The sequence below is a fragment of the Giraffa tippelskirchi genome, chromosome 6, assembly GCF_054371585.1.
Source record: "Giraffa tippelskirchi isolate mGirTip1 chromosome 6, T2T-mGirTip1v1.2.pri, whole genome shotgun sequence".
NCBI classification, from domain to species: domain Eukaryota; kingdom Metazoa; phylum Chordata; class Mammalia; order Artiodactyla; family Giraffidae; genus Giraffa; species Giraffa tippelskirchi.
In genome coordinates, this window is record NC_137280.1 from 91,604,193 (window position 1) to 91,628,667 (window position 24,475).

At 50.8% G+C, this 24,475-nt stretch overlaps 1 protein-coding gene across 32 annotated transcripts in view; it reads left to right on the plus strand.

Annotated features, from left to right (window-relative positions):
• Positions 1 to 24,475, plus strand: part of DNM2 (dynamin 2) — an 87,780-nt gene that overhangs the window by 42,037 nt on the left and 21,268 nt on the right. For 17 of the 32 annotated variants that reach the window (XM_081498298.1, XM_081498328.1, XM_081498300.1 and 14 more), the window contains exons 3-12: positions 1,255 to 1,404; positions 3,156 to 3,359; positions 6,396 to 6,494; positions 9,440 to 9,600; positions 12,767 to 12,909; positions 15,382 to 15,517; positions 16,725 to 16,792; positions 18,686 to 18,824; positions 19,873 to 19,959; positions 22,210 to 22,280. In XM_081498298.1, the coding sequence (XP_081354424.1) occupies positions 1,255 to 1,404; positions 3,156 to 3,359; positions 6,396 to 6,494; positions 9,440 to 9,600; positions 12,767 to 12,909; positions 15,382 to 15,517; positions 16,725 to 16,792; positions 18,686 to 18,824; positions 19,873 to 19,959; positions 22,210 to 22,280 (1,258 nt within the window). Of the gene's footprint in view, positions 1 to 1,254; positions 1,405 to 3,155; positions 3,360 to 6,395; positions 6,495 to 9,439; positions 9,601 to 12,766; positions 12,910 to 15,381; positions 15,518 to 16,724; positions 16,793 to 17,401; positions 17,541 to 18,685; positions 18,825 to 19,872; positions 19,960 to 22,209; positions 22,281 to 24,475 lie in introns of all 32 variants that reach the window. The other 15 variants (XM_081498299.1, XM_081498329.1, XM_081498301.1 and 12 more) reach the window with 1 other exon arrangement.

Sequence of the window (24,475 nt, forward strand, 5' to 3'; positions counted from 1 at the left end):
CAGCCAAACTTACTTCCCTTTTTGTAGCATCACTTGCAGGAGCCGTGATCTCTGGGCCTAGAAAGTTCCCCCTGCATCAACATTTACTGTGAAATTCAGACACATGGAAAAGTCAGGAGTTGTACAGTGAACACCCATCAGCTCAGCACTCTGCGATAAAATTTTTTTTTTCTTCCTGCTTTACCCACATCTCTGCTTTGGATTTCTCTACCTTGATGACAGGACCAGCACTATCATTAGTCGGTGTTTTTTTTTTTTAAATATATATTGATTTTATTTATTTGGCTGCATCAGGTCTTAGTTGCAGCACGTGGGATCTTCATTTGGGGTGTGTGGGCTCAGTTGCCCCGAGGCATGTGGGATCTTGGTTCCCCAACCAGGGATTGTACCCGTGTCCCCTACAATGGAAGGTGGGTTCTTAACCACTGGACCACCAAAGAAACTCCTCTAGCTACTTCTTTATTTCCCTTCATCTCAGTGTTAATAATGGCTTTCAGACACCTCAGACTTAGAAGGCCTGAAGAGGCCAGAAAGCATTTCTTCTGAAAGGGTCATGTCTAAGGGCCCCATGAACAGCCAGGAAGGAAGGCAGGACAGCGAGAAGGGCTTTGGTGAGACAAGCCATGGTGGGGGTGCCTTGGGGAAGGAGAATGGTGAGTCCCAGGGACACGCACCCGGGATCTCGCTACCCTGGAGGGCACTGGCGGCTTAGCATCCACCAGGGCAGCGGCTTTAGACTGTGACCCACACGAGGGAGGTTCTGTGTCACCACCCAGGACTATCTCATGTATAACACCAGAGCAAAAGCTTCATCATCATCCATCCCTGCGCTCCAAGGGATGCAGGTTGATAAAGAATAACGAATAATTACTGGTCACACCCAGCTGTTGGATGCTGGTTTTTGTGGGGCTTTTTATTTTTGTTTTACTTGTAATATGTTATGACTTAAACTATGTAGTTCTGCAAAATGCTTCATGAGAATGTGCATTCCACAGAGTCAGCATTTTTGCCACTTTTGCACCTTGTGGAGTGCCCGAGGTCTGGAAGGGAGCGCAGTCTGTAGGAGGGCCCCCCTCAAATACCTGTCAAGAGAATGAATCCATTGCTCCCCAGTTTCCTGGAGGGCCTGTGACTGAGTCTTCACTTTCTCTACTTGACAAAGCTCTTTTCCCAGGAGGCCATCTGGTTCCCCCTCACCCCCCACAGCAAGACTACTTCTCTTTTTCACTTGGAGCCTCTTTCTTCCCTTTTCAGAATATGCCGAGTTTTTGCACTGCAAGTCCAGAAAGTTTACAGACTTTGAGGAAGTCCGACAGGAGATTGAAGCGGAGACTGACAGGGTCACGGGGACCAACAAAGGCATCTCCCCAGTTCCCATTAACCTGCGGGTCTACTCGCCACACGGTAGGAAGCAAAGACCCCTCACTTGGGCCGGGGGAAAGCTGACAATGGACCCAGTCACGGGTTGGGGCGGCCTCACTCTAGTGAAGAGTACGCCCCCTCCCGGTTTTCCTCACACATACACAGAGCCCTCTTGATCCACATCTGATAGGAACGTGGTACAGAGACATCGACCTCGGCTCCAAGAAAAACAGCACGCCAGGGAGACTGTCGGGAGTGGTGGGGCCTGGGGCGAATTAATTGCGGCTCGTATATTCCTTTTAAGGGAGTAACCACAGCTTGGCTCCCTGGTAAATCTAGGCCACCCAGTGATGCCAGCCCAAGGCAGCCAGGTCTTCTGGTTTTTCAAGAAGAGGCAGAAAGCCAGATTTTTCTGCATAAGGTCCAGATTTTAAAACTGCATCGTGTAAACAGAACAGACAACCTGTAGCCACACAGCCCCTGACTCAGCAGCATGGACTGCTGACTTAAATGGCGTTTGATGAATATTCCAGCCGACTCTTAACACCTCAGTATGGGTTCTTTGTGATTTTTTGTTTGTTTGTTTGTTTATGAACTTTTATTTATCTTATTTTAAAGTTTTTGGCCACACCTCACAGCATGTGGGACCTTAGTTCCCCAGCCAGGGATCGAACCCATGCCCCCTGCATTGGAGGGGTGGAGTCTTTTAACCACTGGACCCCCAGGGAAGTCCCTGTGATGAGTTTTTTAATATATTTATTTTCAAATAAATGATCCCTGTACATGGTGCATATTCAAAAGTTATAAAAAAGGTATATCCAGCAAAAATCTACCCTACTTTCAAAATTACAGATATATTTCATGTTCTTCAAATGATATACAGTGCATATGTAGGCAGTTATGAATATGTGTGTACATCACGTATGTGTGCTTTGCTACTTTTACTCAAATTGTAGCCTGATATAAAAGTCATTGATGTCTGTTTTCTTGATGTATGAGTGCATCTCAGAAGGCGTTTTTATTTTTTTGGCCACACCACATAGTATGTGGGCATGTGGCATCTTAATCACCTACCAGGGATCGAACCCATACCCCCTGCATTGGGAGCACAGACTGTTATCCACTGAGCCACCAGGATAGCCCCTCAGAGTGTGTTTCTTACCAGAAAATTTTCTTTTTTGCTTTTAATAATTCCTTGATATTGACTAAATCAATGTACTGAAACTTATTTAACCTTTGAGAGCAGTTCCAATCTCTACACATGCAAGTATCCAGATTTAAAATTGTATCACTGAGAATAATTATAAATGGAGCATAACCTTTAAAGATTGTGAATCACTGTATTATATGCCTGAAACTCATACAATATTGTACCTTAGCAATACTTCAATAAGAAAAAAATAATAGAGTGACTTCATTAAAAAAAAAACCAACTGGGACTTCCCTGATGGTCCAGTGGCTAAGACCCCGAGCTCCCAGTGCAGGGGTCCCAGATTCGATCCCTGGTCGGGGAACTAGATCCCACATGCTACAACTAAGACCCGACGCAGTCAAATAAATATTTAAAAACAAAACAAAACTGTCTCACTGAAATAGAGTACAGAGAGAGTGTCCATAGGATGGGAACCTAGGAGGGAGTTATTGAGTCAAAAGGCGGGATCCAGTTGAAACACAAGAATAATCCTGAGGCCTGACGCCCAGCACTGGGGGAAGCAGGCCAGGTCTCTCCAGGGCTGTGCATGCCTTCCCCGCTCCCAGCTCTTGACGGCCTCTCTCTCTGATTTGCCCTGTAGTGTTGAACCTGACCCTCATCGACCTCCCAGGCATCACCAAGGTGCCCGTGGGGGACCAGCCCCAGGATATCGAGTACCAGATCAAGGACATGATCTTGCAGTTCATCAGCCGGGAAAGCAGCCTCATCCTTGCCGTCACCCCTGCCAACATGGACCTGGCCAACTCGGATGCCCTCAAGCTGGCCAAGGAGGTCGATCCTCAAGGTACCCACCAAGCCCCATGGCAGCAGCTCCCTCTTCCCCACACTTCTCAGCATCTCGACCTGCGCCACATTGTCAACTCGGCATCGCTGGCGATCTCTTTGACTCACAGTTTCCCCCAGAAAAGGCCTGCGACTCCGCATTTCCCATGAGGGCCAGCTGTCCTAGGAGGGTGTCCACTGGGAGGCCAGTGTGTGGCAGTCGGCATTCCCCTTTGGCAAGCTGGTCCCTGCTTTGCCTGCGCAGAAAGCTAGTGTGAGGAGTTGGGGGTAGGAAGAATGCAGGCCTCTTTGGGTACAGATGGGAGTCCAGATCCCACTCGAGAAGTTATTCTTCCCCCTTGAGGCTTGGTCCTTCCTGTTGAAATAAGAACCGCAGTCCTGACTTAGAGAGCTGCTGAGGGGACTGAGGGTATCCCCATCCGTGCTCAGGGGCCGGTGGGAAAGGTGAAAGGATGACGAGTTAGTGAAGCCAGTGGGGAAGTAGGGAGTGGTGGAGACTTGGGCATCTCTGGGTCATCTCTGGCTCCGGGCATTCGTTCAGTAAATGTCAATTAAGCCCTGGCTGTGTGCCGGGATCTGTTACGGCCTTGGGGACCCTGCAGGGGACAGAGTTGACAGGGAGCCCTACCACCAGTGGGAGCAACAGACTCCAACAAGGAAATATGCACGTGGGACAACTTCAGGTAGCGGTAAGCACTGGGAGAAAATGGAGCCCATTGAGAGAGGCTGGGGTGGAAGGGGGCGGCCTGAGGCCTCTGAAGATGGGGGGTTTTAGGCAGGACTAGAAGTACGAAAAGAGGCAAGATCCAGGAATACGGACAGTGGATGCTAAAGAGGCTGAGGTGCCCAGGACACAGTGGGGTGGCTGGTGTGGCTGGAGCAGAGTGAGCTAAAGGACAAGGTGGAGAGGGTGCTGGGAGCGGCTGGGACAGTCTTTGGGTCTTTGGGCTGCGGTGGGGAGTTGGGTGTATTCTGACAGTGGTGGGAAGTTAGCAGAGTCTGACACACACACAAATACATTTTCCGAATTGTCTGCCGACTGCTTGAATCCCACAGCCTTCTGGAAGCAGTTAGGGACCCGTGAGCAGCTGGGGGAGACAGGCTCTGTGGCTCACGCTCCCCAGTTCACAGGCCTGGGAGGCGGTCAGTGAAGGTGGCTCCTTTCTTGCCCTGGACCGCAAGCTCCTCGAAGCTCAGGGCTCTGCCAGTTCCGCCCCCAAGGTCATCCAGGTTCACTTTCCTGGGGGGGCACCCCCTGCCCATAGCCCCCCAGGCCTTCTGTCCCCCGAGTCCAATACCAGGACATAGATGTGACTGTGACTGCAGAGGCTGATCAGGCAGCGAGGAAGTAGGGGTGAAGATGGTTAAGCATCATTTGTGAATTTGTTGCTGACCTTCTTCCAGAAAAAAAAGAGCTGTCTAACTTTGAAAGTTGGAGAAGGCAATGGCACCCCACTCCAGTACTCTTGCCTGGAAAATCCCATGGACGGAGGAGCCTGGTGGGCTGCAGTCCATGGGGTTGCTGGGAGTCGGACACAACTGAGCGACTTCACTTTCACTTTTCCCTTTCATACACTGGAGAAGGAAATGCAACCCACTCCAGTATTCTTGCCTGGAGAATCCCAGGGACGGCGGAGCCTGGTGAGCTGCCGTCTATGGGGTCGCACAGGGTCGGACACGACTGAAGCAACTTGGCAGCAACTTTGAAAGTATTCATGATGACTACCCGTAAATAATCACCATTGTGAAACATCAGACCCTAAACTGTGACAGCTCCTCTCTCCCTGCAGATGCTGGTGGCCCCACTTGGCAAATATTCTTTCAGAGTTTGTTCTTCCACATCAAAGTGTTAGTCATTCAGTCATGTCCAACTCTTTGCCACCCCATGGACTGTAGCCCGCCAGGGTCCTCTGTCCATGGGATTCTCCAGGCAAAAATACTGGATTGGGTTGCCATTCCCTTCTCCAGGGGATCTTCCCTACCCAGGAATCGAAGCTGGGTCTCCTGCATTGCAGGCGGATTCTTTACTGTCTGAGTCACTGGGGAAGCCCCATAAACTCATGAGTTAAAAAAATGGGATGACCTTCCTTTGTTTTTCTGTTGTGTGAGTGTGTTTGCCTATTGCCTTAGGGACATAGGTCGGTAGCCATCCGTTGGGCAGCCTACTGCTTCCTTTCTTTTGTTCTTAAACAGTTGGGTTGTTTCTGATCTTTGACCTCCCCTTATCACATCCCTCTACCTCGGGCTGCGTCTCCCCTTCCCACCCCGCACAAGCTTTGTGGGTGTTTGCAGTGGTGGTTCCTTTGACCTCCGAAAAGGTGATGCAAGCTCAAGATCTCACAGCAGAATGTGGGCAAGTGGGCACACCGGGAGGGCACGATTGGCACCTGCTTAATGCCTACTTTAGCACCCCCACCCCCCGAGATCTCCCTGGGCTTCCCTCTGTCCCCTGCATGTGTCATACACACACTCACACACACACACACACAGCGCTAACACAGAGGGGGCCCTCAGGCACAAGTGGGGGACAGCTGATGGACAGGGTTCCCTCGATTCAGGGCAGTTTGGGAAAATTTGGGATGAGGAGGAATTCCATAGAATGGTGTCCACAGTGTCATTCTGGCCATTCAGATGAGAGGTAACTCTGGAAACCGTTGGCTCAGGTTGGCGTGTTACGTTGGAACTCTGCATGCTACTCAGAAAACACAGCATGGAGATACTGACCCGGGGTTCATGTTTGGTAAAGTTGCCCCCCGATTTCTGCAGCAGCAAGACTGGTCGTACCCATGACCGACGATGGCAAGCGTTGACTGACTGAACATGCGCCCTGTGCCAGGTTTATTGTCATGGACACGCCCCTGAGATTGGTGTGTTACTGCCTTCATTTGACATGAAGGAAACTAGGGTCTAGGCAGGTGACGTCATGGCTTCTCTCAGGTCACACAGTCTGGAAGTGGGGACCCAGCTGGACTCCAGGTGGCCTAGGGTCACCTGAGCTCCTTCCTCATGATGCCCTCTGACCTCTGTGCTCTTTCAGGCCTGCGGACTATCGGCGTCATCACCAAACTCGACCTGATGGATGAAGGCACGGATGCCAGGGACATCCTGGAGAACAAGCTACTCCCCTTGAGAAGAGGTGCGGCCCAGGGGGTCTTGGAGTCATGAGGCGGGGGCAGGGGGTTGATCAAGATGGGTGGACTTGAGCCACAGGAGAGCTGGGGCACCTCTGCTTTTGGAAAATGACTCGTTTTGGTTGTTTGTCTTTCCTGAAACCTCAGCAAATGCTCACAAATACATTCACCATCCCACTTCCCCACTGCCCAGAAGAAACTGCTTCTCAGTCCCATTGTAGACCCTTCTTTTTCTCTGCCCAAGTGAACCCACGTAGCTTTTTCTTTTTTTAAAAAAAAAAGGTTTTATTTTTCGGCTGTGCTGGGTCTTCATTGCTGCGTGTGGGCTTTCCCTAATGTAGCAGCAAGCAGGGGCTACTCTTCATTGCAGTGCGCAAGCTTCTCATTGCAGTGGCTTTTCTTGTTCTGGAGCACAGGCCCTGGGGTGCACAGGCTTCAGTAGTTGTGTGACATGGGCTTAGTTGCTCCGTGGCATGTGGGATCTTCCTGGAACCTGGGGGTCGAGCCCATGTCACCTGCATTGGCAGGCGGATTCTCAACCACTGGACCGCCAGGGAAGCCCTAGCTTTCCCTGGGCTAGGGATCAAACCTGCCTCCCGTGTTGGAAGGCAGAATCTTAACCACTGGATGCTAGGGAAGTCCCTGTACCTTTTAAGTTTGTGATAGATTTTTCTATCAAGCATTTTCTCATGTGGAGAGAAAAATGTGAGGTGTTCCCCCCAGACCAGCCTCGTTGCTCATCACACACAGCTAATCAACACTATCCTGAATAGCCTCTCCTGTTGTTCTTCCCTTCTTGGGGGATTATGAAGCAAATCCAGGCACCCTGTCATTTGACACATAAATAGCTACGTTTCTGTTCCCACGACTCCCCCTCCGGCCACTTGATCTGCGTGCCTCATTCGGGATCTGGCCAATTATAGCTCCTTGTAAACCAGTAATTAGATCTAGACAGAGGCTGATCAGTCTCATGTTTAGTGGAGTTTCAGATTTTTAAAAAATTCTTATTTATTTATTCTGTTTTATTTATTTTTGGCTATGCTGGGTCTTCCTTGCTGCACGGGCTTTTCTCTAGTTGAGGTGAGTGGGACCTACTCTCCAGTTGTGATGCTTGGCCTTCTCATTGCTTCTCAGGGGCTTCTCTTGTTATGGAGCACAGGCTGTAGGCACGCAGGCTTCAGGTAGTCGTGGCCTAGTGGCCCTGAGGCATGTGGAATCCTCCCAGACCAGGGATCGGACCCGTGTCCCCTGCACTGCAAGGTGGATTCTTAACCACTAGACCACCAGGGAAGTCCCTGGATCCTTCAAGTTAACAAAAGAAATCACAAAACAAGCCAGACACCATCTCTGCCCCTTGCTCTTTGCCCTTCACACTAACCTGGGTTCACACCTTGCTGCCACTGATCCTCCATGTGACCATGTGGGCAAGGGGCCCCTCCTTGGCCTACCTCGCTTCCCTCATCTGTAAGGTGGACTTGATGGTAGATCCAGAGAGGACAAAAAACCGTCAGGTCTGCACAAGGCTTGGCAGGATAGCTGGCCGGTGCTGCGCCCCTCCTCTCCAAAGAAACATCTGTCCTCGCTAAGAGAAGCGGGTACAGATACGTGTGTTTATCACTTCTGACCTTTCGCCAACTAGGCCCAGTTCACTTTTCTAACTTTCATTATATGGACAACCATAAGCACATCTGTTGACTGAGCACCTCCCATGTGTTGGCTACCAGGCTAAGTTTTCTGCTTCCCACGACACCCATTCGTGCACCCGTGTGGCGGGGTGCCTTGTGTCCACACCTGGGGCTCCTGGCTGTTTGAATCCCCCTTCCCTCATCCTCTTCCAACTCCTTTATGTCCAAATATTGTAGATCCTCTTTTCAAAGTAGTTTTCTTATGCTAAAAATGGTTTTTCGTGTTTAAAAAAAATTGCCGAATGGTAGCTAAAACTGTCATTTCGGAAGCTGGCTCCCAACCCCCTCCTGTATAAGTCCCACTTCTCTTACACTTACAATTGACTGTTGCTTATGTTTTGTTCAGACAGTTTTAACACAAATACAGTAATTTTGAAAACCCACCCATTCAGGTACTTCCAGTTTTATGTTTTATGTGGAAATCTGTGAATCCCTAGCAAGTTCATTTTGGTGGCCACCAGACTTTGTTTCTTTGCCAACCGTTGTTGTTCAGTCACTAAGTTGTATTCGACTCTTTGGGACCCCATGGACTGTAGCACGCCAGGCTCCCCTGTTCTCCACTATTTCCCAGAGCTTGTTCAGATTCATGTCCATTGAGTCAGTGATGCCATCCAACCATCTCCTCCTCTGTCACCCGCTTCTCCTCCTGCCCTCCGTCTTTCCCAGCATCGGGGTCTTTTCCAATGAGTCAGCTCCTCGCATCAGGTGGCCAAAGTATTGGAGCTGCAGCTTCAGCATTAGTCCTTCTAATGAATATTCAGGGTTGATTTCCTTTAGGATTGACTGATCTCCTTGTGGATCTTAGTTCCCTGACCAGGAGTCGAACCTGTGCACCCTACATTGGAAGCGCAGGGTCTTAACCACTGGACCGCCAGGGAAGTCCCCAAATATAATAGCTTTAGAATAAGTATTAATATCTGGCACGATTAGCTTTTCCCATTGGCCTTCTTTTTCATATACTGTTTTCTGGTCTTTAAAGCTCAGATTATGGATTTCATCTCCTCCCAAGCTTTTCTCTCTCTAGTCCCTCTCACCAGGCTGAATGTAACCTCTCCTTCCTCCAAACATTATATTGCTCTGTGTTTGCATCCTCAGTGTTGCCTCTGAGTAACTCATAAGGCTTGGCACCTCGTCTATGAGTGACTTGTAGGGCAGGATCCGTGTCTACACCTGCATGTTGCCCAGCCCCGTGGCTGACCTGTAGTGGGCATCTGGGTTCCTGGGCTTGCCTGGCACTGCTATGAACTGACCCTCTCTCTCCGCAGGCTACATTGGAGTGGTCAACCGCAGCCAGAAGGATATTGAGGGCAAGAAGGACATCCGCACAGCACTGGCGGCTGAGAGGAAGTTTTTCCTCTCCCACCCAGCCTACCGGCACATAGCAGACCGCATGGGCACCCCGCACCTGCAGAAGACTCTGAATCAGGTACGGTGAGGATTTTGTGCAGTTGCTCAGGCTGTGCACTGCAAAACAGCTGCATTCCACAGTGGTGCTGGCGTTAGTCCAGAGCAGCACTCATTTTAGCAAAGTGGGGTTCAAAGAACATTTGAATCATTGCCTGGAGAAGAGTCAGTGTTGGTATTATTACTACCATCACTACTATTGTTATCATTATTTTTTAAAATTTTTATTGAAGTATAGTTGATTTACAGTGTTGTGTTGATTTCTTCTGTATAGCAAAGCAACTCAGTTATACATACATATATTCTTTTTCTTTTTTTAAGTAGCTTATTTATTTAATTTACTTTTGGCTGCACTGGGTCTTTGTTGCTGTGCGGGCTTTTCTCTTATGCTGGTGAGCAGGGTTCTACTCTCTGGTTGTAGTGCACAGGCTTCTCATTGCAGTGAGTTCTCTTGTTGCGGACCACGGGCTCTAGAGCACTGAGCCCGTAGTTGTGGCTCACAGGCTCAGTTGTTCTGCAACATGTGGTATCTTCCCGGACTGGGGATTGAACCTCTGTCTCCTGCATTGGCAGGCGGATTCAAAAGGATACAGTGAAGCGCTGTGTGCCCCCTGCCTCTCACCCACCACTGTTAACACTGCCTGAGTTTCTCTGTCCATGAACACAGAAAGTACTTCTGAGAAGCACATTTCCCCTTTATCCATAGTCATGGATGCCCCGTTTCCTTTTCTTTTTTTTAACTCAACAGTATCTCCTGGAGCTCTGTCCCTATAGAAGCCTTCTTCACTCTTTTTCATGGCTCTGTAGAAGCCCCTGAACACATGGCCCTCGTCTGTTTAGCCAGGCTCTTTTTGGAGAGCCACGTGGCTGGTTTCTGAGGCTCCCAGTCAATAAAGGGCTAATGTTTACACTTGATCTTAGCCAAAAGGTGAGAAGCTATTGGGCTGCTGTTTAATAGCATTGTTTTGCTCGTGTACCAGGTTCTCCGAGAGTAAAATCCCCAATGTGGGGTATGTAGCTGCGGTATAGCAGGCAGTGTGGTCCTCCATGGCCTTGGGGTTATGAATCATCCCCCCTTGGTGCTATATGGTAGCACCTTGGGCCTCAGGATAACAATGTAAAAGTTCTTCCTGCCTGCAGTGGGGCACAGTACCAGTGGGGGAGCTGGGCCCTATCCTGGGGAAAAGGCATATTTCTCTCTCTTTTTTTTTTTTGGCCACGCAACATGGCATGTGGGATCTTAGTTACCTGTCCAAGGATCAAACTTGTGCCCTTGCAGTGGAAGCACAGAATCTTAACCTCTGGACCACCAGGGAAGTGCCGGGGAAGGCATATTTCTGATTGGGGGCATTGATGCAGGACAAATCCCCAGATAAAGTCTAGGAACACTTCAACTGTTAGGAAGTGATGAGGGCTGGCAGAGGGCGGAAAGGCAGAGCATACCTCTCAGGAGAACGAACAGGGAAGTGAGTGTCCGGTGGGAGGGGCCCTGCAGGAAAGGAAGCAGGGGTCTGCCTGGGCAGAGGGGCGGGGGGAGGGGAAGGGAAGTAAAACTGCCCGCAGGTGCCTGGGGCCTCCTCTGAGAGCCCAGCTGTCTGCCTGGGAGCCTGGGCCCACATCCTGGTGCTTCCCAGAACGGGGTCCCCTCGCCCCTCTATCACCCCATGAGCTAAACAGGGTCATGCCCCAGAAGGGCGACAGGGACCAGAGTGGACTGCCACCCATGGGGACCTGCAGCTCCCCCAGGAAGGGGCCCCCGGTCACAGAGGGTTTTGGGGTGACCGTCAGATTCATGCCATGGTGCGTGAGGCTCCTTCACACCTTTTTCCTACCTCGATAGATAGTTTGTCATTTCTTTTGTCTTGTAGACCAAAATGCACCACACAGCGGTGCATTTCCATTTGGGTGGTTTGAGTTGATTTTATGGCTTTTATTTATTTTTTTCATTCCTTCTCTCTTTCTCTTCTGAAAGAGTATTTTTAAAAAGATAGTCCGGATACAATGAATGTTCCACTTCCTCCCATGCCGAGACAGGCCCCCCACTACCACCCCCAGGCGGCCCGTGTCGCCACTTCCTGGGCTTCTTTCTCAAGACTCTATAAACACTGAAGGGGCCAATGTGCCTGGACTGCCGGCCTGCTCATCCCGCGTGCCCTGCCTCCTCTCTTTTTCTGTTCTATCCTTTCCATCTTCCTTGTTGCCACCTGAACAGTTAATATATTTACCCGCTGCTCTGTATCTGACTTTTTTCTGTTTTGGCCATGCCATGTGGCATGCCAGATTTTGGTTCCCTGGCCAGAGATGGAACCCATGCCCATTGCAGTGGAAGCAACGAGTTCTAACCACTGGACCATCAGGGAAGTCTCTTATCTAGGTTTTTCTTGCACAGCTCATCTCAAGGCTCACTACCTAATCTTTTCTGCACCGCTGCCTCCTTTTAAAGTTTGTGAATAACGAACAAGTCCCTATGGTTAAAAACCAAACAATAGAGGGGGGTCAGCGGGAAGGGTCCTCATGACCCTCATGAACCATCCTGCACTCTGTGCAGATGAAAGTGTGTTCTCACTTTCTCCCCATCTTCTCAGAAGGGATCACATCCTACATGTGTCCTGCGCCTTTTTCGGTGAACTGTTTCTGTCATAGTTTCTAGGGCCCATTCCTGTGGTCTGTCCATACACCATGGCCTGTCTGTCAGTCCTCCCGTGCCTGGGTCCTGCTGTAGCTTCGTAGCCTTTAAAACTTTATTTGTTTATTGTTTGGCTGCATCAGGTCTTAGTTGTGGCCCACAGGCTTTGTTGCCCCACGACCTGTGGAATTTTAGTTCCCCGACCAGGGATCAAACCCCCGACGCCCGCAGTGGACGGTAGATTTTTAACCACTGGACCCCCAGGGAAGTCCCTCCTAGACTTTGTTTTGTTTTCCAGTGAGCAACACTGGCTGTGCACGGCCAGCACTTGGGTCCTGCTCTCTTGATCCTGTTGCGTGTACTCCGTGGTGTGCACTGCCCAGTTGATCTGCCCTCTCCCAGGTCCCCGTGGGCTGTCTGCAGCCTTGCGCTGCTGTGGACCAGGCTGTGTCACCTTTCCCTGCTGCTCGGGATTTCCATTGGTCCCTTGAGGCTGGGGATGGAGCAGGTCTGCCCCTTCTCAGCATCCTGCCTATGCTGACCTCTGACCTCTCTCCCACAGCAACTGACCAACCACATCCGGGAATCGCTGCCGGCCCTGCGCAGCAAGCTGCAGAGCCAGCTGCTGTCCCTGGAGAAGGAGGTGGAGGAGTACAAGAACTTCCGGCCTGATGACCCCACACGCAAGACCAAAGCTCTGCTGCAGTATGTGCCCCTCCCCTAGCCTGGCGCTCGAGGGCTTCCTCCCAGCCATAGGCTCCCCACCCATCCATCCTTCTATCTGTTCAGCAAACACTTCACCAGAGCCTCCTGTGTGCTGGGCCTTGTCCTGAGCACCAGGGTTGCTCCAGGGTGTGGGGCCGACACCCTGTGTGCTCAGAAAGGGGAGGGGAGAGGGATGAGACAAGATAAGTAATAAGAACATGTGAATAATCTGTGAAATGGCAAAATGTCAAAGTGGGGAAGGGGCTGGAGAGTGCCAGGGTAGGCTTGGGATGCTGTTTAAAATTGAGTGGTCAGTGAAGAGTCAGGCAGAGACCTGAAGAGGTGAGGAAGGGGCTGTGCAGTCCTGGGGGTGGGGCCCTGGCCAGTGCAAATGCCCTGAGGCAGGATTGCATCCAGTGTGTTCAGAAGGCCCATGTGGCTGGAGCAGAGTGAGTGAGGGGAGAGTAGGAAGAAATGAGGCCTGGGAGGGGACAGGGTAGTGCCTGCAGGGCCTCATAGACCACAGGGAAAACTTAATTTTTGCCCTAAGTAAGGTGGGAGCCATGGAGTGTTCTGAGCCCTGGTTATGACCTGGCCTGACTCAGGTGTTCACGGGCGCCCCCTGGAGGCTTCAGGGAGAACAGACATCGAGGTAGGGTGCCGTGCCTCTACTTCTGCTTCAGTTCAGTTCAGTTCATTCCAGTCGTTCAGTTGTGTCTGACTCTTTGCGACGCTATGGACTGCAGCACGCCAGGCCTCCCTGTCCGTCACCAACTCCCATAGTCTACTCAAACTCATGTCCATTGAGTCGATGATGCCATCCAACCATCTCATCCTCTGTCATCCCCTTCTCCCGCCTTCATCTTTCCCAGCATCAGGGTCTTTTCAAATGAGTCAGCTCTTTGCATCAGGTGGCCAAAGTATTGGATTTTCAGCTTCAACGTCAGGCCTTCCAATGAACACTCAGGACTGATCTCCTTTAGGATGGACTGGTTGGCTCTCCTTACAGTCCAAGGGACTCTCAAGAGTCTTCTCCAACACCACAGTTCCAAGAGCATCAATTCTTCGGCACTCAGCTTTCTTTATAGTCCAACTCTCACATCCATACATGACTACTGGAAAAACCATAGCCTCGACTAGACGGACCTTTGTTGGCAAAGTAATGTCTCTTCTTTTTAATAAGCTGTCTAGGCTGGTCGTAACTTTTCTTCCAAGGAGTAAGCGTCTTTTAATTTCATGGCTGCAGTCACCATCTGCAGTGATTTTGGAGCCCTCCAAAATAAAGTCAGCCATTGTTTCCACTGTTTCCCCATCTATCTGCCATGAAGGATGGGACTGGATGACATGATCTTAGTTTTCTGAATATTGAGCTTTAAGCCAACTTTTTCACTCTCCACTTCCACTTTCATCAAGAGGCTCTTTAGTTCTTCACTTTCTGCCATAAGGGTGGTGTCATCTGAGGTTATTGATATTTCTCCCGGCATTCTTGATTCCAGCTTGTGCTTCATCCAGCCCAGCATTTCTCATGATGTACTCTGCATATAAGTTAAATAAGCAGGGTGACAATATACAGCCTTAACATATTCCTAGGACAGAGCAGAGGACTGGGGAAAACAATTAGAAATACTAAAGACAACCATAACACTAATAAATATCTTCGTTCTTTACCATTCACTTCATCACAGCCCTTATTAGCAATACTCTTGAGACACTTTTTAAGGGCTGGGCTGCATTCTAAGGGGCCAGGCATGGTTTTACCAAATTTCATGAATTATGTGTGCACTAAAAAATCTTCACTTCTCTGAAAGCAAATTTCAGGTGGATTACTATTCATTGGCAGCATGTTTCTTTTTTTGTGGGGTGTCCAGGTTAATAGTGCATTTTGAGATTGATGCCTTTTTTGAGTTGATGAAATCTTGAAACTCCTTAAATATCCTTACAGTTACCCTACATGGAGGTACTGTTAGAATCAGCCCACTTTGGAGATGGAGAAACTGAGGCTTAGAGGGCAAACCCACCTGTCCAAGGCCTCATAGCCCATCAGTGGTGGAGTCTGTCCCAAATAGACTGTGAGGTGGTAGGAACCGGAGGAAGCCACCCGAATGGTGTGGAGGGGCTCCGTTTATATATCACAGTCCTGCTGGATCAGGCCAAACCTCAGGGCAGAGGTTGCTGAGCTGTGGTCCCCCCCTCCCCCACACCTCACTCTTCTGCAAAAGGGTGTAATAACTGCCCCTCGCGTCCCCAGTTCAATGAATGAATGATCATAGTAGGCCTGAGGAGGGGGCCTGGCATGTAGTGAGTGCTTGCCCTCGACAGCGCCTGGACTTTGTCTCTTTTTTTGACCCATACATACATTTTGTTCCCAAAAAAATAAAAGGAGGAAAGTAAGCTATGGCTTGACTTGGGACATAATTTCAGAGCTGTGTCAGTACCTCTGCTTTGACATTGAGATTTTCTCTTTTCTCATAGGATGGTCCAGCAGTTCGGGGTGGACTTTGAGAAGAGGATCGAGGGCTCTGGAGACCAAGTGGACACCCTGGAGCTCTCTGGGGGCGCCCGGATCAATCGCATCTTCCACGAGCGATTTCCCTTCGAGCTGGTGAAGGTAGCTCTGCCCGGGCCAGGCCCTCTGCTCACCCTTGACCCACCTGCTCAGTTGACCTTGAACCTGGCTTCCTCCCAGGCCGCGAGGTCTTGAGCTTCCACCTACAGACCCCACGGGCCTCCTTCTCTGAGCTTAGTGATTTCCAACAGAGTCACATGAAAAGCTCCATCATTTTCCTCTGAATACATGCTCTTTGCAAAATACATAGAACATACAGATAAATTCACCTGGGAAAATGTTCCCATTGAAAGGGAAAAAGACTGTGGAGCCAGCCTGGGCACCAGAACGTAACAGTTGTTATAAATAACATCCTTCATATGAAGTCATACACGCCCATTGAGATGGGTGTCTTTGCGGAGACAGATCTGCAAGGATATTCACAAAATGTCAGCTCTGGGTGCTGGAATTAAGACGTTTTTCTTTTTGTTTTAATTGATGAAAGTTGTACAGATTTTACAGTGAGCACATACCATCTTTGTAAAAACCAGTCATGTTCTTCTCAGAAGAACAAAAGCTGAAAGGAGAAAAATACCCATAATCCTAACATCACAGACGATGCCTCTTAGTACCTCTATGTGTGTCCTTTGAGAATTATTTCTGTGCAGATACAGGCAAAAAGCCTGCCCATATCACCAAACATGGCACATAGCTTCATCCTTACCAGTGTGTGCGTATGAATTTAAAAAAAAGAACAAATTATGCTTCTTTATATGCTTTTTTCACATAATTGCCATCATTCCAAATTAGTGTATACATTTCATGCACCGTCAATGGCAAAACACTATCTTCTTTTTTAACTAGTCTCCCATTTGGGGGCATTTAGGTTCATTGCACATTTTTTAGCACTTACAGATTGTTTTGGGAGTGTAGCTAATTCTTGATTCATTGCTCGAGATAAATTCCCAGAGCACATAAAACTACTTGCTGGTAGTAGAAGTATGTTTTTAGAGGTTTTTAATTTGTCCTGCCACATAGCCCAGAAGAGTGTGTGTATAAGTCGATTTTTCTTCCAACAGAGCAAGAGTGTTAGTTTCAGAGCATCCTTGCTGAAACTGAGTTTTAACGTTTTTAAATATTTTTGACCAATCAGATATGCTACCATGTGACTACAAATGGTACACAGGAGGTAACGTTCCCCTGATAACAGACCTGAATTGGGGGGTCCCCCAGGTACCTCCTTGCATGTGTTTGGTTTGTCTTTTCTCAGATGGAGTTCGATGAGAAAGACTTAAGACGGGAGATCAGCTACGCCATTAAAAATATCCACGGAGTCAGGCAAGTTCCACGGGGAGAGACACCATGTTCCCTCCATCTCCATGGTGCCACCCTAGAGTCAGTCAGTCCCCCTTAATCTCTGGGTACCCCAAATGTGAGGACTGAAGGGGGTGTTGCAGTAGCTGTAAGTCTCTCCCTCTGGGTCTCCAAGGGTACTCGAGGTGGATGTGCTTAGTTCTGTTTATCTATTGAAGGCCCTGGGGCTGTCCGCTGCCCAATGTTCAGCATTGGTTCAAGGGCCCAGTCACCAGCCAAGGCAGAAAGCTCACTGCACATTTGCTCTGGGGGGCGTGGGGAGGGAGTCAGAGCTGCGGCACTGTGTCATAGGAACCCAGCATTTATTTGTCCCTGTCACGGGGGCCCTGTGAACCTCCTGGGTCCCCACAGTTGCAACAAAAGTCACAACTCCTTGCTCCAGTCTCGCATGGCCATGGGGTCCTCAGATCGCCCTGGGTCGGGGGGTTCCAAGTAGCGGATACAGGCATCTGACCCCCTGGCTTGCCATCAACTTGGCTCTCCTGGGAACCTGGCTTGTGCCTGTGAGATTGCTGACCGTGCTTTGTTTCTCTCCGACTTATCTCCCCTGCCCCTGGGTTTGGATGCTTTTAGGACCGGGCTCTTCACCCCGGACTTGGCATTCGAGGCCATTGTGAAAAAGCAGGTCGTCAAGCTGAAAGAGCCCTGTCTGAAATGTGTCGACCTGGTTATCCAGGAGCTAATCAATACAGTTAGGCAGTGTACCAGTAAGGTATTGGACCCTTGGCAGGGTGACTCCTGGCCTTGTGGAAACGGGGCTATGGGTGCTTGGTATCAGGCTCCCAGTGCTGCTCAGCCTTTGCCCCGCTGGTCTCCCCTACCCCCCACCCCCTTACCAGATTGCCTCAGTTTCCAAGAATGTGGCCTCTTCCCAGAGGCAGGGGCGGGAGTGTTTCAGCCTGGGTGCAGCCCGGGGGGTGCGCCAGGCCTCCAGTCTCCACAGACTGTTGGGCAGGGCTCCCTTGGACCCTGATACCAAGCTTAGCATGTATCTGATGGGGGTTTCATTGGGCTGTCGCTTTGCTGTCTTCTGGGGAGCAGAGAGGGACCTTGAGTCACCTGCTGGAGGCCAGGCTCCCTGAACTTCCCTGCCCCTCACTCCCTGACAGATGCCTGGTGCCCTCAGGCTTTGCCGGAGCCAGCCAAGAGAGGCCCGAACACCACCCACATAACGAGCGCCCAGGCTTGGGCTTGCTCCCTGATGGCTTCTACCAGCTTCCCCACCCCTCCCCAGGACCGGGGCTGTTCCCCCAGGCCTCCAGTCCTCAGATCCCCTAGGTCACCTGCACTTGCGTGCCGGTGTTCACGGGCCACTGCCCCCACTTGAACAGGACACATCCGCGCCCCCGCCGACCTGGTTCCCAGGGCCGCACGCTTTGGCCAAACGGCTGAAGCGCTTCCTGGTGGGTGGTTTGTGCTTGCACGTCCACCATGGCCGAGGAGCTCTGGGTCGGCCTTCCATGGCAGGAGTTTCTGCTTGATCCTTCTGTTCTCAGTCTGGAAAAGCCCACATTTGCTTCCTAAGCTTCTTCGATTGAAACAGGGAGGGGAAAGAAACCCCAGTGATTCAGAGATGTTCACACATACAAAAATTCAAGGCCTCTGCACCCTCTTAGCTGTTCAGATGTTGGCTCTGACCCGTAGTCCTTTTATATAATCAAATCCTGCCCACCCCTCGGACCCAGGACGCCTCCTGATCCGAAGCAGCTTCCGGGGCAAATGCGGGCACAGGCTCCTCCGTGCATGTCACTAACCAGCTGACTCTTGTTTCTTCTCTCTCTGTCTCCCGTCCTGCGTGTGTGGCCTGCACTGCCCTCGGGTGTCTTTCTACCTCGTCCCGCCCTCCGCATGACCCAGGACGGGGCTCTTCACCCCCGACATGGCCTTTGAAGCCATTGTGAAAAAACAGATTGTAAAACTCAAAGAGCCGAGTTTGAAGTGTGTTGACCTCGTGGTCTCAGAACTGGCCACGGTCATTAAAAAGTGTGCCGAGAAGGTAACAGAAGGTTTCGTTTTTCTCACCTGCACATCTGTTCCCCATCTTCTCCTTCCCATCGTTGAGTGTTCACCCAAGCAGCTAGGAAACTCTGCCTTGGCAGGAACCCCCTTCCAAGGGCCAGCGGCCGCTTGGTGACATCTCGGCTTTGCCTCGGCTGACCCAAGGGGGTGGTCCAAGCACACGCGGGGTCCACCTTTGCAGTTTGGGCCTCCAGTGGGGCTTGAAGGCCTTTGATGTTGCCAGATGCACTTACCCACAGCAGGAATCAGAGTCCATGCCCGACACTTGACTGCTTTGAGAAAAAGGGGTTTTCAAACCAACACTGAGGCAATAAACACTTTGCTGGTGTGCTGATCTGCGTGTTCTTATATCACCGGCATTTAAGAAATTTTCAGAATTCCGTTGTGGCACAGTGGTTAGGACTGTGATTCTGCTGCAGGGGACTTGTGTTTGATTCCTGATTGGGAAACTAAAATCCCACAAGCTATGTGGTGTGACCAAAAAAACCAAAATTTTTTTCCCCCAACTCATGGACTTTGCCCAAACTGTGAAAGGTGGGCTTCTGTGCATTGGCTTGATTGCCACTGCAAAGGCCAGGGCAGTGGGGGTGTCGGAGGACTGGATCCCTAAGGCAAGATGCTTGGGCATGGTTTTCTGCCAAGGGAGTGCCTCCGAGGTAGATGGCCCAGATGCTGCCCCTCGCCCTGGTGACCCAGCGGCTTTGATTACACTGTGTCCTCGCTCTCACCCAGCACCTCGAGGCAGGTGGATGGCTGTCACTCGCTTTCTCTGCCACTTGCCACCTCAGAATCGCATTCTCTGAAAAGCATCTCTGCTTGTGTGTGGGCATCCACTCAGGCTCTGTGGCCCACCGTCCCCCCACCGCCCCTTCTAGTCTCATAGCTGCAGCAGCTCTGAGAGAGGAGCAGGGTGGGGTCTCGGTGGGTCCACCCCATGTCAGCCCCCCAAGCATGTTCTTCATTTGGCTCACATTATGTGCCCCTCGCAAGGACCCCGCCAATGTCACCACTCTGCTTTCCCCCAGCTCAGCTCCTACCCCCGATTGCGAGAGGAAACAGAACGAATCGTCACCACTTACATCCGGGAACGGGAAGGGAGGACCAAGGACCAGGTACTGGCTCTCGTTTGATACATTTGTAATTTATGTGCAGTGGATCTTGGTTGTGCAGTTACCTGAGTTTTGACAAATGCATACAGCAAGGTGGTCTGCCCTGGTGACTCAGTGGTAAAGAACTCACCGGGCAGTGCAGCAGACATGGGTTCAATCCCTGGGTCGGGAAGATCTACTGGAGAAGGAAATGGCAACCCACTAGAGTATTCTTGTCTGAGAAATCCCATGGACAGAGGAGCCTGGCGGACTACAGTCCATGGGGTCGCACAGAGTTGGCCACAACTGATCAACTAAACAGCAACATACAGCAAAGTCACCCCCACTTCACTCCACACACAGAATGCTTCTGTCACCCCCCCCCCCCGAATTCCCATCCTTGAGCCCCTTGGTCGGTGCCTCCCCAACCCTCAGGCCCTGGTGACCTCCAGGCTGCTGCTCCCTCTGGTTGCCTTTTCCAGGATGTCATGTGAACAGACTCCTGCTGTCATAGCCTCTTGATTCTGTCTCCCCTCACTCGGCACCATGCTCTCGAGATTCATCCCTGATATTTGCAGTGTTGCCAGAGTATCTCCTTGGACAGCCGAGTGGTGTTTCATGGCAGGGGTGGACCACAGCCTGCTTGTCAGCATTCACCCAGCGGAACGCCTTTGGGTGCTTTATATCTGTTTTCACATTGTCTTGAGAAGACCATGCAAGCACACCTGAAGGTAGAGAGTAGGACATCCCCACACAACCACAGTCCAAGTCTCACCTGTCACCTGCTCGGCCTGGGGCTGTCATTCTGCCTTCATGTGTGGCCCAACGTCTGATCTGGGTCATTTCCCCCACCCACCACCTCTTCCCAGTCTGCTGTTCTCTCTTTCTTTCTCTATCTCTCTCTCTTTTTTTTTTGTAGGAATTGCCACATTTTTAAAAATTGAAGTGTCGTTGATTTACAACATTGTGCCAGTCTCTGCTGTACAGCAAAGTGACTCAGTTATACATATATATACATCATTTGGCTCAGATGGTTGAGAACCTGCCTGCAATGCTGGAGACTTGGGTTCCATCCCTGGGTCGGGAAGATGCCCTGAAGTAGGAAGTGGCAACCCACTCCAGTATTCTTGTCTGGAGAATCCCATGGACAGAGGAGCCTGGCAGGGGCTACGATCCATGGGGTCGCAAAGAGTCAGATACAACTGAGCGTCTTAACACTTTCACTTTCATGCGTTCTTTTACGTATATATGTTTATTCACATACATATATATATATACTTTTCCGTGATGGTTTATCCCAGGAGTTTGGCAGCTGTTGGTTTATTCAAACTGGAACCAAAATAAACCCACCTGTTGTATCTGGTTGTGGGAGCACCTTATTGAGAACGGTCCTTCTCCGCTTGACACTGGTGGAGAAGGAACTGGCTCATTTGTCCCCAAAATCGAAGTGCCTGGCCTGCCTTATCCCTGAGGGTTCAGAGGCACAGTGGAGTGAGAGAAAGGGCTGGGACTGTTTGAGGCTGGTGCCTTATCTGAGATGACATCCTAGCTGGCTGTTGTGTATCTGTGTGTTTCACGTTAATGTCCTTACCTGACCAAATTACCTTTGCTGTTTGTTTTTAATTTTAAAGAAGTGTAGTTGATTTACAATGTTGTGGTAATTTCTACCAAGCAGCAAAATGATTCAGTTATACATATATGTCATTTTCCATATTCTTTCCCATGACAGTTTATCACAGGATTTTGACTATAGTTCCCTCCTTTGCTGTTTTAATGAGGCACTTAAGCCAAAAAAGTGAAAGTGTTAGTCACTCGGTCGCGTCCGACCCTTTGCAACCCCATGGGCTGCAGCCTGCCAGGCTCCTCTGTCCGTGGGATTCTCCAGGCAAGTATCCTGCGGTGGGTCGCCATTCCCTTCTCCGGGAAATCTTCCCAACTGGTGCTACTCTAAATGTGATGACATATTGTGACTTGTTTAAGCCTTTGCAGTGGGGCCTTATTGCCTCGCTCCACACCTCAGAAGCCACCCTTAGGACCACCACATTGCTCTGTTGGCTCAGTCTTTCTCAAGTGTGAGGCCTTGGGGTCTGGAAGCATCCACGCCCCCTTTTCCTTGCAGATGGTCCCCAGGCTATGGGAGGGCATGGGTGCCCTGCCTGGAAATGGTGCAGTTCTAGCTCCCCCTGCTGGTGGGTGTGGGAATTGCTCTGACAGCAGCCCGTCTCTGGTTTGGCTCTGTACTCACAGCAACCCATCCCCCAACTTTTCCCCCAGATTCTTCTTCTGATTGACATCGAGCAGTCCTACATCAACACCAACCACGAAGACTTCATTGGATTTGCCAAGTATGTATTTTTCAAGACAGCAGCTGGTGGGGCGGCACCAGTGTCCCCCGTCAAAGTCAGGCCCTGAGAGAGGCAGTTGAATGGGATTCCCCCAGTGGGCCGAGGCCTGAGAGTCCCTCTGTCAGGGGGTCCCTGGGTGAAGCAAGGGGCCATTGGAGAACATCTGGGAGTTTTCCTAGGCTAACAGCAACCTCCAGTCTTGTCCCCAATGCACCTCTGGTGGAACACCCCTGTGGTTAGTTTAAGGAGGAAAGGACAGCCCTATGACCAGACCCTTCAGAAAAGGGCAAGACTAACCAGTGTTCAGTGCTTCCCTTCCTGCAGGACTTCTCAGAGCCTTTTACTGACTCGCATGCAACTTTCCCAGACTCCCCCATACTCACTGGTCCTTTTGCTAAGCATCTCAGGGGCTCAGGGCTCCCGAGGCTGCCCTTTAGGAAATGCTGCCAGGATTTGGCTTCTGTCCACATGCTGTAGATTGAAAACCAGACCCTTTCAGGGCACCCAGACAAGGGCCCAGAGCAGGGAGCTGTGATTTCTGCAGAATGGAAGACTACATGCTGGTGGCCTCTGGGCCCTTGCCTGGGCAAGCTTGAGTGTCACACAGGTTGTTCTGATGGCTCACAAAGGTCTTCTTTCCAGAGCCTAGTAGAATAACAGGTGGCTGGTAGCCAGCTTCCTTGTATTTGTTTAGCAAATATCGCTGGTGTACTTTCTCTATGCTAGGCCCTGTGCTACAGCAGGGCACAAGCACAGAGCCAGGTCCCCACCCTTAAAGGAAGGTCCTGTGCCAGAGATGGACGTGCACCCGGGCAGTTAAGATCTGGTGTGGTCAGACCAGGGTGGGGGCTGTGTATGGCCCGTGGGAATCCAGAGGGTAGCCTTGTGGCCTGGCCTTAGAGATTCAGTGAGGCTTCTTAGGGAGTCAGGCCCTGCAGAGCCCAGTCTTAGGCCAGCAGGCTGGCTAAGAGGGTCTTCCCATCCAGATGTCTGCTGGATAGGCATTGATCAGGGCACTCAGCTCTTCTGTTGTGGGCACGTGGTCAGGGAGTGGAGTGAATGAATGAATGAGTGGATGAGTGAACTGGGGGCATTATCAGAAGGTGGTCCCCAAGCCCAGATGAGCTGAGGGTCCCCCACTGCACTGTCCCTGCTGGGGGAGTACTGGGGGCCCTGGCTGGGGGCTGCCCCTCAGGCTGGGCTGAAAACACCGGTCCCCGTCTTCGGGTTGCTGCTGTTCTCCTCACCTTGATGTCTCTGCTTCTCACACTTCATCCACAGTTCCTTCTCACAATCTCTCGTGTTTTTCCTTTGACCACTTCACTCTTTCCTCTGGATTCCTGGGCCTTCCCACTTCCCCCAGCTGTTACTATACTGAGCAGCTGGTGACCGGGTGGGTATTGCCTGCTGTGTGCCTTTTCCCTGGTGTGTGAACGGGGGCCGACCTGGCTGGGGGCGGGGCCCAGGGTGCCAGGCTCCTCCCGGCCCAGGCCCCAGCCCTGGGTGGGACGTCTCAGGGGCTCCCAAAATAGCCATGGAGCATTGTGCGGGGTCTTTGGACTAGGACAGTGAACAAGCCGGACGTGGGCCTTGCCCTTTCAGAGTCCACAGACTGGGAGCACACTGTTAGCCAGTTATCACAGGAAGATGAGATGTGGAAAGGAGGGCAAGTGGAGGGGCTGTGGGAGAGGAGACCTTCCCAAAGAAGTCATGACAGCCAGGTGATGGGGTTGGAGGGGGGTTGAGAGCAGTAAAAATAGGGAAGGATGGCTGAGAAGTGTAAGCATGGGGAGGCCAAGGCCTCATTGCCAGGAGGACCTGCAGGCCAAGGGGAATACTTTGGACTTTCCCCGTGACACTCCTATGCACACATGCATGCACGCAGACACACTGAGGCAGTGGCAAATTTCTGATTGGATGAAGGCAATTGAAAAAGGCAGGCAAGGGGGCTGCCAGCCATGGGTGAGACCGAGGAAGCCCTCAGGAAGTAGTATATCTGGGACCTCAGCAGCACGCAGACACTGAATGGCTTAGTTTTGTGTCTTCAGACACCATTGATCAACCTTCCTGTGCTTAGAAGTTCTGGGGTGCTTTCTCATTGCCCTCTAAACACTTAAAATAGGGCCCAGAGAAAAAAGTCCTTATATCAGTAGTAAATATATTGAATCATAGTCTGATCTCCTAGGCTGGGTAGT